Source organism: Sceloporus undulatus, chromosome 2 (assembly GCF_019175285.1).
Source record: "Sceloporus undulatus isolate JIND9_A2432 ecotype Alabama chromosome 2, SceUnd_v1.1, whole genome shotgun sequence".
Taxonomy (NCBI): Eukaryota; Metazoa; Chordata; class Lepidosauria; order Squamata; family Phrynosomatidae; genus Sceloporus; species Sceloporus undulatus.
In genome coordinates, this window is record NC_056523.1 from 259,463,708 (window position 1) to 259,481,660 (window position 17,953).

At 41.0% G+C, this 17,953-nt stretch overlaps 1 protein-coding gene across 1 annotated transcript in view; it reads left to right on the plus strand.

The window, feature by feature from the left end:
- The window catches only part of FBN2 (fibrillin 2), a 226,412-nt gene that overhangs the window by 18,441 nt on the left and 190,018 nt on the right, over positions 1 to 17,953 (plus strand). Inside the window, 1 exon segment of the mRNA XM_042447774.1 lies at positions 10,627 to 10,722. Within this exon segment, the coding sequence (XP_042303708.1) occupies positions 10,627 to 10,722 (96 nt within the window).

A 17,953-nucleotide genomic window follows, 5' to 3' on the forward strand; every position in this document is an offset into this window, starting at 1 on the left:
GTGGAGTCTCCTTCCTTGGAGGTCTTTAAGCAGAGGCTGGATGGCCATCTGTCGGGGATGCTTTGATTGAGATTTCCTGCATGGCAGGGGGTTGGACTGGATGGCCCTTGTGGTCTCTTCCAATTCTACAATTCTATGATTCTATAAGTGTAGATACCCAGCCTCCAGCTGCTGGACCTTCTATTCCAACAGGGCTACCAATGTACACTTGGTGCAGGTGAAGTTCCCCACATCCATAGGCAAGAACATAAACATCTCACAAGTTTTGCAGGTGCAGCAGCTCCCTCAGAAGTCTTAAGGAGGCACTGAAACAAGAATGTGAGCTCCTCCCCCCAAAAAACCTCCCTGGCTATTAAACACAAAGGTAAAAGACCCCGGTTGGTCTGGATTGTTCCTCAAACTCTGTGACTGAGCTCAAGAGACTAGGTGTATTGTTATATAGAGAGGTCCTGGATGCTAGCTATTTCCTGAGGCAAGTCTCTAATTCACTTCCTCTGAGCACAACCCCTTCACAAGCCCCTTGAAGAAATAAAACAGTTAAATGTGATGGAGAACCTCTGAAACAAAACACCTTCTGTTCTCTGCTCTAAGCCTCCCTTTAGTGTGAATTTTTGCGTGTCATAAGGTGTGCACCTCTGGCAGGAGTTATAAAAATTAGGCTGCTAGTGCCTCCCCAGTGACTCACAAAAGCCCCACCCCCTCAGGAAAACACACTCACAAAGGTTTTGGGGGAAAAAACTCACCCAGTCAAAATGGCTGCCAGGACACCTCTTTCCCTCTTCTCCCTGGCAAGGACTGAGAAAGATACTTCTCTGCCTGCATTTCTGTGCAGATGAACACGTGGCAAACTGAATGTACCAACTGAACAAGTGGGTGAACTGAAACAATTTGTGTTCTGAAATTCACACTTCCCAAAAACAGAGCTTAAGTTTTCCAATTTGCTTTAAAAAAAAAAGTTTACTGAAAGATCTGTACACTATAAGAAAGTGCACGCAAGATGCACACAATAGTGAAAATAATGTTTAGAAATGTATTAGGGGGAAATACATTTTCCCACCTACAGTGGGCACTTGGTATCCGCTGGGGTTGGTTGCAGGACCCCACGTAGATAACAAAATCCGTGGATGTTCAAGTCCCATTAAATAGAATGGCATAGCAAAATGGTGTCCCTTCTATAAAATGGAAATTCTAGGTTTGAAATTTGGAATTTATACTTTTAAGGGGAATATTTTCAAGCCATGGATGCTTGAATCTGTGGATAAAAAAAAACATGCATAAAGAGGGCTAACTAAATGTACTTTATCAAAAAGTGCACAAAAACTGATACATTATAAAAACAGTACCAAATGTTAAACTGAAGATATCCATTAGGGATGTAAAGTATATTATTCACAAATGTTCTTGCCCTTGGTGAGAAAGCTTGTGTCAACCCCATTGAAAAAAAACTGACCACACACAAGATTTTTCCTTGGCTGAGAGAAAATTGATCTGTTTCCCCCCCCCCTCATTTTTTTTTGTTTTCTGTGGCTTTTGTGCAATAAACATATTTGCATAACCTCCCCCCCCCCAATTTATTACACAAAACATTATAAAACACATTTTTTGCAAATTAATTTTTGTCAGAAATCATAAAAACATCTTCCAGAATGTACAAAAGTTTTCACAGTCTCTCCCACAGGATAGAAAACCTTTCAAATTTATCACAGGGGGAGAACAAAATAAGCAAAGATTTACATTCCCATTGTTCACATGTGTCTTTTCTGAATTCTTGCTTAATGGATATTCCTTTCCATATCTTATAAGGTGTTACGTGAATAAGGGTAGAAACCAAAAAGACATTTGGATTCAAAAATTACAGCCTGCTTAAAATGATATATGATGACTTATGGAACAGCAGGCAGAATTGGAGTGTTCGTTCATTTCTTGAATTTATAACCTGCCTTCCCAATCTGTGCAGGCTCTTCAGACTGCTAATGATTGGTAACTAATGAAGAAGTAATCAAAGGCATTGTTTCTCCTTGCAATCTTTGGTCTCTTTTGATAGCATGGGAGCTTTTAATCTCTTTGTCTACTAAGGATTGGCATCAATATTTGGATAGATAATGCAGAGCCTCACACAACTCCAAGGTTTACTATTTTGTTTGCAGGAAAATTGGGTAGAAAGGGAATGGAATGGAGTACTTTGAAGATGGGAACACTTGACTGACTTTGAAAGTGAACAGGATTGTGTAGCAGTTTGTTGAATTCCCACTCATATAAGATACTAATCAAATTAACATTAGTCAGATATTATTGATTTAGGCTATCAAGATGTAATCATTTCTTAAATGTGCTCTACTTAAACTTTAAAAAACAGTGTTTTTCCACAATTCACCCATCATATATTATAAGAACAATGTTAACTATCCTCTGCATAGATGATTGAAAAGTAATTTAATGAGCCCTGATAAGGAATACTATTTCTTGAGATAACAAGTGCATTTTTATGTTTCCCTTTGTAATAATTCTAGCGCACTTCAAAGCCTCCCCCCCTTTTCATATCTTAAATGATTTATGCACACCCTACATCTGCATTGTTTTGGCACAAGAAAACAGAGTGGTTTCAAAACGGGACCATAAATTGTGGGAGTCTAGAGCTGGGAAGTGGCCTAAAAATACTGAGACCAAATCATGTTTAGCTGTTGCTTGAGGAAATTATAAAAATACTGGGACTTTTTTATGGTTGCAATATGCTCTCTAACAGTGAAGCAGAACAATTAAAGTTGACTCTATTTGAGTTGACTCTACTTATAAATATAATACAGTATTAATCTTTTATTACATTTAATAATAATAATAATATTTATTTATACCCTGCTCTTCAGCCAAAAGACTATCAGAGCAGCTTACAAATTGTTAATTAGACATTTCCCTGCCCTCAGGCTTGCAATCTAAAGAAACAAGACACAAAAGGAGAAGGGAATGACAATGGGGAAGGGGAAAAGTCCAGCAGATCTTCTCTCCCTCTGAGGCCTGGACCATGGCAGATGGAATGGTGGGAGAGCTTCTTACTCTGATTAGGCCCAATGGAGCTGGCCTGTCCTTCTCTCCCTCTCGATGGTGGATGGAGGGAGGACTTTCTTCTTTCAGGCAAGGCCCAATGGAGTTGGCTTGCTTTACTCTCTGTCTGGATGATGATGGATGGAGGGGAGGGCTCTTCTTTCGGACAAGGCCTGATGGAGCTGGGTTACCTTTCTCTCTCTGTGGATGATTAGCTCCTTTCTAATTTTCTATAGAACTTGTTTAGAATTTTATAGCATGCTTTACTTGCTTTTGTGTTATTTTGAGATGACCAAAGGGCTAATCAATAAACATTGATTGATTGCTTGATATAATATTAATCAATAATAATTTGGTCTTCTGAATGTGCTCCTAATCTTTATTGATTGTAGAGGCATAAAGCTTGAATGTACAAAAATAAATAAATAAAATAAACGTATTTCAGTATGGTATATTTCCTCTTTCAGGAATAATTTATTCATATAGGAACTTTGAATAAGCAAGGAAGTAAAAGGATGTATTGCTTTATAGCAGTGATGGCGAACCTCTTAGGAATCAAGTGCCCAAACTAAAAGGCATTCTGGCACTGGGGGTGGAACCTCCGGGGGGGGGAGGAGAAATGGAACTTCTGGAGGTGGGACTTCCACCTTCTGAGGGTAGGACTTCCAGGGGTGGGATTTCTCCCCCACCACCACCCTCTCAGTCTTTCAGCTGCCTCTCTGGAAACAGCTGAAGGCTCAGGACAGCCACCTGTTCCTCCTCTTCCCTGCACTTCGCGTGCCCTCAAAAACGACTTTGCGTGCCATCTCAATAAATTATAACTTATTGATGTCCAACCCTGTGCCATGCAGGAATACACAATCAAAACACCCAGCCTCTGTTTAAAAACCTCCAAAGAAGGGGACTCCACCACACTTCGAGGGAGTGTCTTCCACTGTCAAACAGCTCTTACTGTTAGGAAGTTCTTCTTGATGTTGACGCAGAATCTCTTGTTATGTAGTTTGGATCTGTTGCTCCATTCCCTAGTATCTGAAGTAGCAGAAAACAAGCTTGCTCCATCTGTCTTTCAAATGTTGCAAGTTGAGTCTCCCTTATCCAAAATGCTTGGGACCAGAAATGTTTTGTATTTTGTATTTTATTTTGGGATACCTGTATTTAGATATATGTACATAATGAGATATCTTGGCTGTTCTTATGTTGCTTAGAAGCATACACTTATTAGCTACCATGTAGTTCTGTCTTTCTCTCAGAATCAAAGAATAAAAATATTATAGAACTGGAAGATCATCTAATTTGACTCCCTGTTTAGTTAGGGCTCTGTAAACCATCGTGAATTGACATTTGCTTAAAGGTAGTCTGACCTTTGCTTCCATTGTGCTAGAAAGATGAACTTCTCCAAGGCAGTCTGTTGTGCTGCTGAACAAAAGGTAGTTTATGCTAATGTTTATTTGAAATCTGCCTTCCTGCCCTTTTTTCCCATTGATCAAAATTCAGTAGGGTTCCTCTGTGGTGAAAGTGCTCCTTTGTGGAACTGGGAAGGGGCCATTGCCTCTTCTCCCCAACAGCCCCCTTTGTGGGCTTAAAGCTACTGATGGAGGGCCAGAAAGTCTTCTAGAGCAGATTTGTTAGTGACATGGAGGGCTTGTTAGTGACGAGGGGAAAGGGAAAGGGAAAGGTAGGAAGTCCTGTTGTCCTAGCATTTAGATACTAGTGTGACATTTAGGCCATTGGCCTTAATTCTTCACCCTGTAGCATCTTCCACTTGGGGTTCAGTATTTGAGGACTGATTTTACAAAGAATTCAAAAAAGAAAAAAAAGAAAAAAAGAATCAGCTTGTGTTTCATGGGCTCGTCCGCACGGGCATAAAGTGCGTCCTGGGGACGTACTAGGGTTAGGGAAAGTGTGTGCCTTACGCATGCACCTAACCCTAGTACGTCCCCAGGACATACAAAATGGCGGTGCCTGTTCCACATGGGGGCTGCCATTGCTACGTCACGACCGCACCGCCGCCAAACAGGGTGGCGCGGAAGTGATGTAGTGGGGCCGTGTGAGGGTGCCTGGGGCGCCCTTTCCACAGCCCCAGAAGGAGCTCCATTTCGGAGCTCCTTCCACGATTTGCATCGCTGGCGCAGCCTCTACACGGCTGCACCAGCGACACAAATGAGAAAGGGGCCAAGCAGCCCCTTTCTTCGCGTCCCCGCCACCGTCGGGTGTCCTTGGGGCATGAAGCCCCAAGGACACCCCTTTCCAGGCCGCAGGGAAGCGGCCTTTTCCAGCTTCCCTGCGGCCTGGAAAGCGGCGGATCGGGGCCTCAGAGGCTGTCGCTGTGGCAGCTGAGGCCCCGATCTGGCGGGGAAAGGGCCGGATACAGGCCGCCCCAAACGGGTGGTCTGTAACGGGCCATAAACTACATCAAAGCATTTGATGATATCAATTATGAAAAGATGTGGAACATACTCAAACACATGGGTTTGCCAGTACATCTGATAGTCCTGATGAGGAATCTGTATCAAGGACAAGAGACTACCATCAGAACAGAATTTGGGGAAACAGAGTGGTTCCCAATACACAAAAGGGTCAGACAAGGCTGCATCCTATCACTTTGCTTATTTAACTTAAATGCTGAAAACATCATAAGAAAAGCAGAATCAGAAAAAGGAGGAGTTAAGATAGGAGGAAGATATGCAGATAACACCATAATATCAGCAGAAGACATTCAGGAATTGGAACTGTTAATAAGGAAGGTCAAAGATGAAACTGCAAAGCCAGGTTTGACGCTGAACATAAAAACAAAACAAAAAATAATGACCACTGAAGAAATACACAAATTCAATCTAGACAACGAGGAAATTGATATAGTTAAAGAATCCCCATATTTAGGATCAAGCATTGATCAGAATGGAAACTGTAGTCAAGAAATAAGAAGACTAGAAATGGGAAGGCCAGCTATGAAAGAACTAGAAAAGATACTGAACAGCAAAGACATACAACTGAGCACTAAAGCCAGAATTGTTCAGGCCATTGTATTCCCCATCACCATGTACAGATGCAAGAGCTGGACAGTAAAGGAAGCAGACAGAAAGAAAACCAACTTATTCGTAATGTGCTGATGGAGAAGAGTACTTAGGATACTGTGTACAGCCAAGAAGACAAACAAATGGGTTCTTGATCAGACCAGAGCTCTCCTTGGAAGCTAAGATGATCAAGTTGAGACTATTGCACTTGGGCCACATAATGAGAAGGCACAGATCACTACAAAAACAATAATGCTAGGAAAGGTAGTGGGTAGAAGAAAGAGAGGAAGACCACAAACCAGATGGATAGACTTGATCAGGGGGTTATGGACGAGGGCTTGCAAGATCTGGGCAAGGCAGTGGAGAAGAGGGATTCTTGGAGATGTCTCATCCACAGGGTTGCCATGAGGGCCTCTAAGTACAGCAAATTAAATCTTCCCTTAAAATTCTCCAAGCTAAATATATTCAGTTCTTTCCACCTTTCCTCAAAGGAATTGGTATTCAGATAGGGTTGCCATAAGTCAGGACCTTCAAACCAGGACAAATGTAGGACAAATGTAGGGAAACCTTTTCAAATATAGGACACATTTTTTAAAAAATGGAGGACGCGCAAAAAAAATTGAGGGTTTTTTTAAAATGTTAATATAAATGCATGTTTTTTAGGCATGATCAAAATGGAGGACATTTTGGCATTATTCCTAGACAGAAGGCAGAAATGTACTTGCCCTCGGGTTCAACTGTACTTCTCAGAAGTGTGTACTTGGTCAAGGGACTGTGGTTTTTCTTCACTGCACATGAGTTTGTAAAAATCACAGCAAGTTACATTGGCCTTGCCTCAGAGGCTTGTTGATATCAATATCACCATCATCATCATCATCACTATAATTGTCCAAGAAAGGCAGACTTGTTAGCATTCAAAGCGCCATAAATACACAGAAAATGCACTTCCATATATTTAATAATAAAAAATAATGGAAAAAAAAACAAGGCAGGGGTGTATATATTTAATAATAAAAATTAATGTAATAAAATAAAAACAAGCAATAATAAAAATTAATAAAATAAAACAAAAACAAGCAATAATAAAAATTGATAAAATAAAACAAGCAATAATAAAAATAATAAAATAAAATAAAACAAGCAATAATAAAAATTAATAAAATAAAATAAAACAAGCAATAATAAAAATTAATAAAATAAAATAAAATAAGTATTTTATATTTTTAAAAATAATTTAAAAACCCCAAAAAACCAAGGCAGACCTAATGGCCACTGACTCAGCTTTCCTCCTCCTCCTCCTCCTCCTCCTCCTCCTCCTCCTCTTTTGGCCCAATTCTGCCCTGGCCTTGAGGCACCCTTCCTTTGGCTCCTTCCTCCTCCTCCTCCTGCTCCCCCCTCCTCCTCCTCAGGATGGCTGGCGCGCGCGCCCAGAGGGAAGCGGGGCAGGCACGCACGCGTGCAGAGGGAAGTAGGGCAGGCGCGCGCGCTGCCGCTGGCCCCTGCTGAGGCCTGGGCGGTGCCCGCCAAGGAGCCCGTCCTCTTTGGCCAGTTGGCCAAAGGCTGGCTGGCCAAAGCAAGGGACGAGCTCCTGTTTTGGAGCCCCGTGCGCGCGCGCAAGCCCTGAGGAGGAGGAGGAAGGCGGAGCCGGAGGAGGAAGTGGGTTGGCGCTGCCCAGCCCACCATGAAGAGGAGGAGGTGGGTTGGCGCTACAGCCAGCCGCAATGGCCGCAGAAGGAGCAGACCCCGAACTGGGAACAAGTCATGGGGGCCCCCAAACCGGACCGGGACCGGGAGGGGCCCCCCAAAAGAGGGATTGTCACGGTGGCTGCTGGGTTATGGCATCCCTATATTCCGAGCCTTTAGCATCCTGATCTTTTTTCTCTCTGGAAATGCTCTCATATGTCAGTTTTCTTAAAGTGTTGCAGCCAGAACTGAAGGTTCATATACTGAACTTGTGTCTTTCATTAGATCTTTCTAAATTTAGTACTTTACATTATTGCTGTTTAATTTAATCTTGGCCTGATACAGACAGGCCAAAATAAAGCTGCTTTGAGTCACTTTGGAGGTATACTGTTTAAATGATACATGTGTCCTAAGACTCCAGAAGCCACACCAAAGCCACGCTCCAATTCTAAGGACTGGAGTGCAGCTTTGGTGCAGCTTCCAGACTCTTAGGACGCATGCATCATTGAAACACCATACCTGACCAAACTGACCTGAAGCAGCTTTATTTTGGCCTGTCTGTATAGGGCCTTTAATTTTAGTATTGTCTTCCAGCCTAGCAAGATCTTTTTGAATCCTAGTTCTTTCTTCTGTGGTGTTAGGTATCTAAACAGAGATGAGAAAAGTGAGGCCCACAAACTACACACAGCGTCCAGTACCATTTTGTTGCTCCTGGGAACTTCCCAATTCTTCCCAAAATAGCTTTCCTGATGCTTCAAGTTTACATCTTGGTTTAAAAATCACTCTCTTGCCTAACATAGCCAGTGAGGAATGGATGATATTATGGTTGACAAAGTTTTAAACTTGTTAGGGCAGGGGTGCAGACCTCTCAGGCTGCATAAAGGGCTGATGCCACCTCCAATTCCTAGCATTTGCTCACCCATGCTCTGTGGCTTTCCTTGTCTGCTCTATAAATATGTAACTAGCAAAGGGTATAGGACGGAGTCCTGTGGCTCTCCACTTGAGACCTCTAGGAGGAGGATGTACAGGCCCATAGTGAATCTACCTAACAGTAGCAGTACCCAGCAGTATCAAGAAACTCTGCCAGATGTTTTACTGAAAATGCATTATGTCCCCACTGTTTCCATGATCAGACTAATGACTTTGATCAAAAAACGGAGATAAGTTTTCTAGATTCCTACAGATCATCTCTTCCTGACAGTAAGGGCTGTTCGACTGTGGAACACACTCTCTCTGAGAGTGGTGGAGTCTCCTTCTTTGGAGGTCTTTAAATAGAGGCTGGATGGCCATCTGTTGGGAGTGCTTTGATTGTGAGTTCCTGCATGGCAGGATGGATGGCACGTGTGGTCTCTTCCAATTCTATTATTCTATGATACTATTTGCTAGTTAATTTATTCTTATATTTTGTTTGGCCTACTGACATCACACTGGACAGGAACTACATTTTTCTCCCTTCTTGAATATGGAACAGTATTTCACATCATCATTATCTTGCCTGTTCCCTAGGAATTCTCAAAGATTACAGACAGTTGCAAGTTCAAAATAATGTCTCTTTCAACTTCCAAATTTGTAATATTTCCCCAAAGTGACCTCACCATACTATTAAAGCATGAGAGCAAAGTTGCTGCACCTTCATACACACAGTATACTTTGCTTCATTGGGTTTATATATACCGGTATATTTTAAAAACTTTATAAAGCAAAGCCATAAATAAACCTTGATTTATGCTTGATTGATTTGAAAGCAATGGTGTTACTTTATTCAGCTCTGGAAATTTACTACATCTACCCACCCCCTCCACCCCCCCTTCCCGGCTCTCAATTTTCTAAAACCATGGACACTTATTCTAATTTTGTCAGTGCAGATTTTGCATTAGTTTCTTCATTTTGAATATTCCTTGTGACCTTGTGCTATCTACATATTCCCTATTGTCTCCTCTATTCCCAGACATTGTGGTACTGTAGACAAATGTCATGTCCCCTGAGGTTTCTAGATATAGAGGTTCTGCTGTATGGTTCTGCTGTATGCAAGTACTTATTTTCTTAGAGGCCCAGTCAGAAATCTTAGGGGATAGAAAAGGAAATGTCTGTTTGAAAGAACTGACACAGTTTTCATATAACAGGCTAATAAGCTTACACTTTTATCATTGTGCAACAGAAATACTGTCTTTAGACAGATTTGAAAAATTAATTCCCACATAGTCACTAGAGAGCAATTCTTTTACATTTACATTTCTTTCCATTGAAAGAAATTACAGAATACACTTTGCTCCTGCAGTTTGTATTTTCCTATGTAAAGGAAATGACGTATCTTGTGTCTAGTTACAAGGAAGGTTTTTTTTAAGCTTTAGAAAAAGCATATTTTAAAATACCAGTAGTCCACAGGATACTCTCCTTGCTAGGTATTTTATGATTGGCTTCAGGACAGCTTTGGAGCATGCAGCGTATAAATGCCATGCTCCTAAGCTGCCTGGATGATGGTTTTAAAGGACTGTCTGTTCTGGCCCTCAGTTTAAGAAGACCCACTGAACCAATGGTAACTTGGTAGATCAGCACTTAAAGTCCATTGTTTTGGTAGTTCTAGCTGGGGTTAATTCAGGCCTTGGTCTTTGCTATAGTTGTTTCTCTACAATCTGCTTGCATTAAATGTCCCTGTTTTCCTTTCTGCTATATATTACATCATTTGGTTGATTTGTAATAAGCCCAAGGACATTGACAAACACACAGCTAATTACTAATGAAAACCCTTATTGCAGGTTTTGCTTGCTTAAAATGATGGTTTAGACTGGGCTTGTTTTACAGTATTAATTTGCTCTGCAAGGACTTCAAAGGATTCTTTTAGTCTCTGTAAATACATTATAATTGTTTTTTCTTCTCATTTAAATCACAGCTGTCTGTGAAAATGGATGCCAGAATGGTGGCCGATGCATTGGACCTAACCGTTGTGCATGTGTATATGGTTTCACAGGCCCACAGTGTGAAAGAGGTAAGAATTAAAAACTGGAGGAGGCTTCAGTAACATTTAAATGCTGTAATGCTAGGGACTGTAATATAACATAAGAAGAAACGCATGAGTATTAATTTTACATTTGATATACAGGTGATGAATCATGTGGTGTTCTTAGACTAAATTGTAAAATGTAAAAAAAATGTGCTGTCAGGATTTTTCAAACTGAACAGGTTTGAAAAGGTTAAATACTGTGCAGTTCAAATGTTAAGGTTTGTATCTAGTTTTTAATACATTTTGATATTTTAGTGCATAATCTTTTTAACTTTCTAAATTGTTTGTTTTTAAACTTTTTATTAATATCTTATTAATGCTTTTATATCATTTTTAATTTGTACATCTAATATGCTGTTAGATGTCTTGAGACCTTATATTGGGAGAAAGGCTGGATATAAATAAATAAAATCCTCCTTCTCCTCCTCCTCAAATTCCAATAAGTGGGTTGCTTCTCATGTTCTGCGTTGTGCATTATTTTGTTACATAGTGTTTAAATTAATCCATATGGAAATTTCAGAAATCTTTTAGTGTGGAGGGATCAGTTCCAGTATTTCTGAAGTATAAAGTCAAACCGTTGTTGTTGTTATGTGCCTTCAAGTTGTTTCTGACTTATGATGACCTGACCCCAAGGTGAACCTATTATGGGGTTTCCTTGGCCAGATTTATTCACAAAGGGTTTGACTTTGCCTACCTCTGAGGCTGAGAGAATGTGACTTGTCCAAGGTCACCCAATGGGTTTCCATGGCTCAGCAGGGATTTGAATCCTGGTCTCCAGAGTCATATGCTCAAACCACTAGGTTAATCATACAGATTAATTCAATATTTTTTGGATATTAAATTTTAGGATCCAGAATTCTTTTGACTAGCACTGAAACAGTACTTTGTTAGTGTATGTGTACATCAATGACTCAGGGACCCATAGTATTGTATGTTTGGATCAACAGGCTATTCCCAATTTTACTTTTCTATTGTACAATGGGCACTCGGTATCTGGGGGTTCAGTATCCGTGGGTTTGAGCAACTGCAAATTGAAATGAAGAAGCATCTAAAAATATTTTTTTTACCTGTGATTGACTACAGCCAGGGTGAGATGTGGTCTTAAGGGAGTAGAGGAGGCTGTGGTGGCAAGAATGCAACAGAGATGCATTCTTCCTGCTTCTGCTGTGGCAGTTCTGCTCTTTCCTTTTAAAAGCAGAAGCAGTGGCTTGCATGCTCCCAGATCCAGCAGGAAGAATGTGTGCCTAGAGCTTAGGGCTTGCTGCCAACCCTCCACCCCACCCCTCGACTGATGGATGTCAGTTTTACCACAAAGCCTTAGCCAGAATTTAAACCCCTTTCCCTCCTTGCTCCACCCCTTCTGCTGCCTCTTTGCCTCTCTATCACTATCCTGTGAGGTGGATTGTCAGGAAAGGGGTTTAAATTCATGCTGCTGCTTGGTGGTAGAAAGAGAGTGAGGAAGGAGTTTAAAACCTCTCTGAGGATTTGTGGTGGGATTGACTTCCATCAGCCAAAGTAGTGGGGAGGTGGTGGAGGCAGCAGTCTCTGAGCCAGGCACATATTCTTCCTGCTTCCTGCTGGGAACATACCAGATGCTGCTTCTGCCTTTTTGAAGGAAAGAACTGAGGCTCAAAACAAATGGGCCAAATAGAGTGACTTCTGGCCACTTCAAAGGTGTGGTGTTTAGCTGGAAGCCGCTCTAGAGCCACCTAAAGTGAGCCGGTGGCCTGTTTGGGACCGTGATGGTGGCCTGCTTTGGGAGTGGGTCATGTGGTTGCCACAGTTCCAGAACGATTCCGTATGGAGCGGCTGGAGATCACTCCTTCATGGTCATCTGCTTCACCCCAGAATCACTGCAGCCAAAGCAGGAAGGATGCATGTTGCCGCAGTCCCTGCTACTGCCCTGGGAATGCTTCTCAGCTCGGCTATACTCAAACATAGGTAATTTTTAATTTTTAATACTGACCTGAGCATCCAAGTTTTTTGGTATCCTTGGAGAGTCCTGGAATCAAACCCCTGGGGATACTGAGGGCCCGCTGTAGTTTCTTGAAACAACTGATAAATTACGTACCAGCTAGTATACATAGAATCATAGAATCATAGAGTTGGAAGAGACCACAAGGGCCATCCAGTCCAACCCCCTGCCATGCAGGAAATCCAAATCAAAGCATCCCTGACAGATGGCCATCCAGCCTCCGTTTGAAGACCTCCAAGGAGGGAGACTCCACTACACTCCGAGGAAGTGTGTTCCACTGTCGAACAGTCCTTACTGTCAGGAAATTCCTCCTAATGTTGAGGTGGAATCTCTTTTCCTGAAGCTTGCATCCATTGCTCCGGGTCCTAGTCTCTGGAGCAGCAGAAAACAAGCTTGCTCCCTCCTCAATATGACATCTCTTCAAATATTTAAACAGAGCTATCATATCACCTCTTAACCTTCTTTTCTCCAGGCTAAACATCCCCAGCTCCCTAAGGCATTCCTCATAGGGCAAGGTTTCCAGACCCTTCACCATTTTAGTCGCCCTCCTTTGGACACGCTCCAGTTTCTCAATGTCCTTTTTGAATTGTGGTGCCCAGAACTGGACACAATATTCCAGGTGGGGCCTGACCAGAGCAGAATATAGTGGCACTATTACTTCCCTTGATCTAGACACTATACTTCTATTGATGCAACCTAAAATCGCATTGGCCTTGTTAGCTGCCTCATCACACTGTTGACTCATGTTCAACTTGTGGTCTACTTGGACTCCTAGATCCCTTTCACATGTTGTCTCCTTAAGCCAGGTGTCCCCCATCCTATATCTGTGCATTTCATTTTTTTGCCCTAAGTGCAGTACCTTACATTTCTCCCTGTTGAAGTTCATTTTGTTAGCTGTGGCCCAGCTTTCTAGTCTATTCAGGTCATTTTGAATTTTGATCCTGTCCTCTGGAGTATTAGCTATTCCTCCTAATTTGGTGTCATCTGCAAATTTGATAAGTATTCCCCCAATCTTTTCTTCCAAATGTCTAGTGTTGGGAGTTTAAGGAAAATAATAAATAATGTATAGACCATAGTAAGGAGCCACTAATATGAAATTGTGTGTGTGTTTGTGGGGATGTGAATGTGCACACATGTACGCAAAGTAGCAACCAAGTCTTGTTGACTCCATAAAACTGAAGATGTTGTCCCAGCTGAAAAATACTGTTTTGTTTTCCTGGATAAAGTGATGTCTTCCAGGGCAAGTGAGAGCATCCTAGATTAGTCTGGAGAATGCTGTTCCATCCTTCTGCTCCTGTCTTCTCCTAATTTTTTCTTTGGCACTAGTCTGTCCCTTATTTTGGCCAGTCTTCATTCTGAAACATTAGATATCTAATGTCTCCTGCCATTAACTCTACTCTGTCTTATTCTCCCATTGTCTTTGTCTTATTTTACCTGATAGTTTCTCTATTTCATCTCCGAATCTTGTGGGTTTTTAATCTTGGTTCAGTAGAGTCTAGAATCTAGGATTCATACCTAAATTACAAGGGAGATTCCTTTTCACTCAGTTTCTCTTCTATTGATAAATTTACATGTTTTTACCCAAAGTAGATAGAAATATTCATGCTCATTGACAGGCAACAACATGTTTGGAACTTACCCACCAATCCTGCAAATGTAGATTGCATTGGAACTTCTGTGTTTAATTCCTTCAAAGAAGATGGGAACAAACATATATCAGTAGGGTTAGATGACTTCTGCCATATTAGTGGCACTACTGCTGTTAAAGTAATAGTAACTGAACAAGAAAGCAAATTGTCACTGTTGTATTTCTCTTTAGCTGGCACGGTTCTATATCTTTTGCATATATGTACCAAGAAGTAAATCTAATTGTGCAGTAAATCTAATTGTGAAGTCCATGTTTGCTTATCAGCATGCCCCTAGAAACCAGCAGCTTGTGGTCTGAGAAGGGGGCACTTCCTCCAAATTGGGTATCCCCATCCTAGATGATGTACTGCTCTGATTTCTAGGATTGTAATTTTAATTATGGTTGTTATTGTGTGCCTGCAAGTCTTTCTGAATTATGGTGCCGCTGTCCTGCCAGTGGGTTTTCATGGCTGAATAGGCATTTGAACCCTAGTCTCCCAAGTCCTTGTCCAACGCCCAAACCACTACACCATGTTGGCTCTTTGTAACTTTATTAAAATACACAAAAATAAAGCTATGAGATAAAGTATAACTGTCCAACCAGCAATTTGTTCTGCATTTTACAAAGTAAGCACTGGTTGATAAACAGCAAAACAATCGTGTTATTACCCTCTTTTATAGCCTGACTATTTAGCAGTATTTCATAATTTGAAAACATGCATTTTGTAGTCAAAGTTTCCAAACATTCCTTGCATAAATTTTGTAACTATTTATACAATGCAATCCTTTCCATGTTTTCACACAAGTAAGCTGCTGTGTTAGATGGGGCTTACCGCTTGGTAAGTGACTTTTGACTCTAGCCTCAAAGAAATTATAAAGCTAACATTTATGTTATTTTATTTTAAATTCAGAGCTTCCATAGTTCTGCAAATTAAGGTAATTTAAATTAGGCATTTTCTTCATAATATAGAACACATGTAGCTTTCCTTCAGGTTGGCCTCCCAAACTTAGTGCTGTGATAAAGCGTGACTGCTTGTTCAGCTATCTGGGTTTCTTGCAGTCTAATTTCCGGGCTGGAGACAGGAGACTGAGCAGTAACTAATCACTGGCATGATTACAGTATATTTAACTTGAGGATTTGCTGATGGGTTACAAGAAAGTAAAACTTCTTTTGGATCACCCTAAAAGCCACACTTATCCATCTAACCTTTTGTATTCATAATAGTACATGGTTTTCCAATCTGTTTCTTTGTTGAGAAGTTATAAACTCCTTTATTTTGAAGAAAATCTGCAATAATGTTTTTTGTGAACTGCAGAATATTTTATTTTATATGATATGAGTTTCATGCAAATATAAGAATTTCTCTGAAGATGCCAGGCACAGTTGCTGGCGAAACGTCAGAAAGAAACTCTGCTAGAACATGGCCACATAGCCTGAAAAACCCACAAAAAACTATAAGAATTTCTGTTTTCATGTGAAAGGGTGAAAAAAAATTCATTTTAATCATTTTGAATAAAGACTTAGATACAAAGTAAAGCTTTTGTAGTTTTCTGTGGGTTTTTCGAGCTATGTGGCCATGTTCTGTAAGAGTTTATTCCTGATGTTTTGCCAGCATCTGTGGCTGGCATCTTCAGAGAATGTTAACCTGAAAGAGAGGGGGTGATTCACTCCTCCATGTCACCCCAAGGCCCCATTTTGTGCATACCTAATTTAGATACATTTTAGACTGTTTTGGTACTGAAAACACTTTAGTACAGTGATGAATGTAAAGACAAGACTAAGAGAACAACTTCTAATCCTTTAGTAACTGTAACATACCCTCCAGTCATCCATATGTTTATATATGTTTAATGGTTTATCTGTGAAACTGATGAATGAGTCACTGAGCAGTTTGGAATGAAGTGTCAGCGATGTGCTAGTGACAATGATTTCTGTTGCAATTTTCTGTAGCCCACAATAGTCTGAGACCAGGGGCAGGCAACCTTTTTGAGTCCGTGGGGGCCAGGTTGCTGTCCCTCAGAACAACTGGGGGGCCGAAGCCCAAAAAAAACTAATTAATATTTAAAAAAAATTAAATATATAAATTAAACCGGGACAAATGTAATTTTCAAATGGAAGACACTTTTTTTTAAAAAAATGGAGGACACGCAAAAAAATTTGCTGATTTTTTAAAAAATGTTAATATAAATGCATGTTTCTGAGGCTTCTATAGACAATTGCCCCCCAAAGGCCCCGGCGGCAATCGGCGGCAGGACCGGGCTGGGGCTGATCCCAAGGCCTTGCCGGGCCGCATCCAGCCCGCGGGCTGCAGGTTGCCTACCCCTGGTCTGAGACACTATCAGGAGCTGAAAACCTTGACTGAAAGAGCTATTCAACAGTGGAATAGACTGCTTCAGACAGTAGTAGACTCTTCTTCACTGGGGATCTTTAAACAGAGGTGGGGTGGACATCTGTCAGGAGTTGTTTGATTGTGCATTCCTGCATGGTGGGGGTGTTGTTTTAATGACCCTTATAGTCTCTTCTAACTCTATGATTCAGGCCCTCTTCTTCCCTGTTGCATGCTATGGCACGCGGCAGGGAGATAGGGGCACTCACCATGTGTAACCTCCCTGTTTTGTGGTATCACCCCCTTCAGCCGTGTCACCTGGTGCTGTCCACATCCTCTGCTCCCCCCAATGATTCTAATGGTCTAGAGCTCTTGGGGAGCACCATTCATGTGGCCCACAGGCCTCTCTTTTCACACCACTGATTTACGCCCTAGTCTTCAACTATCCATAATTCTGAATGGAGTCTTCCACATCTTGTTTTCTACGTACACTAATACTAAGAATGCTGCTGCTGCTGCTTCTTCTTTGGCATTCATTCCTCTTCTTCTTTTGAGGCCATTACTTTTTTCCCCATTTGTGAAGTGGTTTGGCTGCCACTGCTGGTTTTATGCCATTGTTGCTGTGCCACCTCCAGCAATCCTGGTTGTCTGCTTGTACTAGAAATGATCCCTTAGTACAATGGAAGTAATACATGGAAAGTTGAGAAAGGCTTCCCACGAAACCCTAAAAACATCTGAAAATAATTAAATGTAATAATGAGAGAAAAATTTTCCAGTCTAAAAATTTAACATGCATAAATTGGGCATGTCCTGTTTTTATGGGAAATAACTCTGTTCTGTGCTGGAATTTAGTGAAAGCCTAAATGTTGGTATGGCTCGTTCTGAATGAACCCAATATTCTACTTCAGTGAACTGTTATTATTTATCAGTTTTCTGATAATAATGTTAATTGTAGTTGTTAATCTTAACAACTAAATTTAAATTCTTCTTGATAAATAGTCTCTTTTAGGATTATGTCAACAAGACACACAGATACACATTCAGTTTAATTACTTCATGTTTTCAATTTGCTTTGAATTTTACAAGTCAGAAATTTGTGTACCTGACCCATTGCACACTAGTGTTGGAAACAAAAATGAAAAGTGCCAACCTAACCCCCTTCTTTCCATGCTGACCCACTAGAAGAGTGTTTAGTTTATATTCCTTGGTGACTGTGTGCCCTTCTGATGTGCAAAGACTCTACAGGCATTTTTATCCAAATTTAAGTTTACATATAGTAGCTAACAGC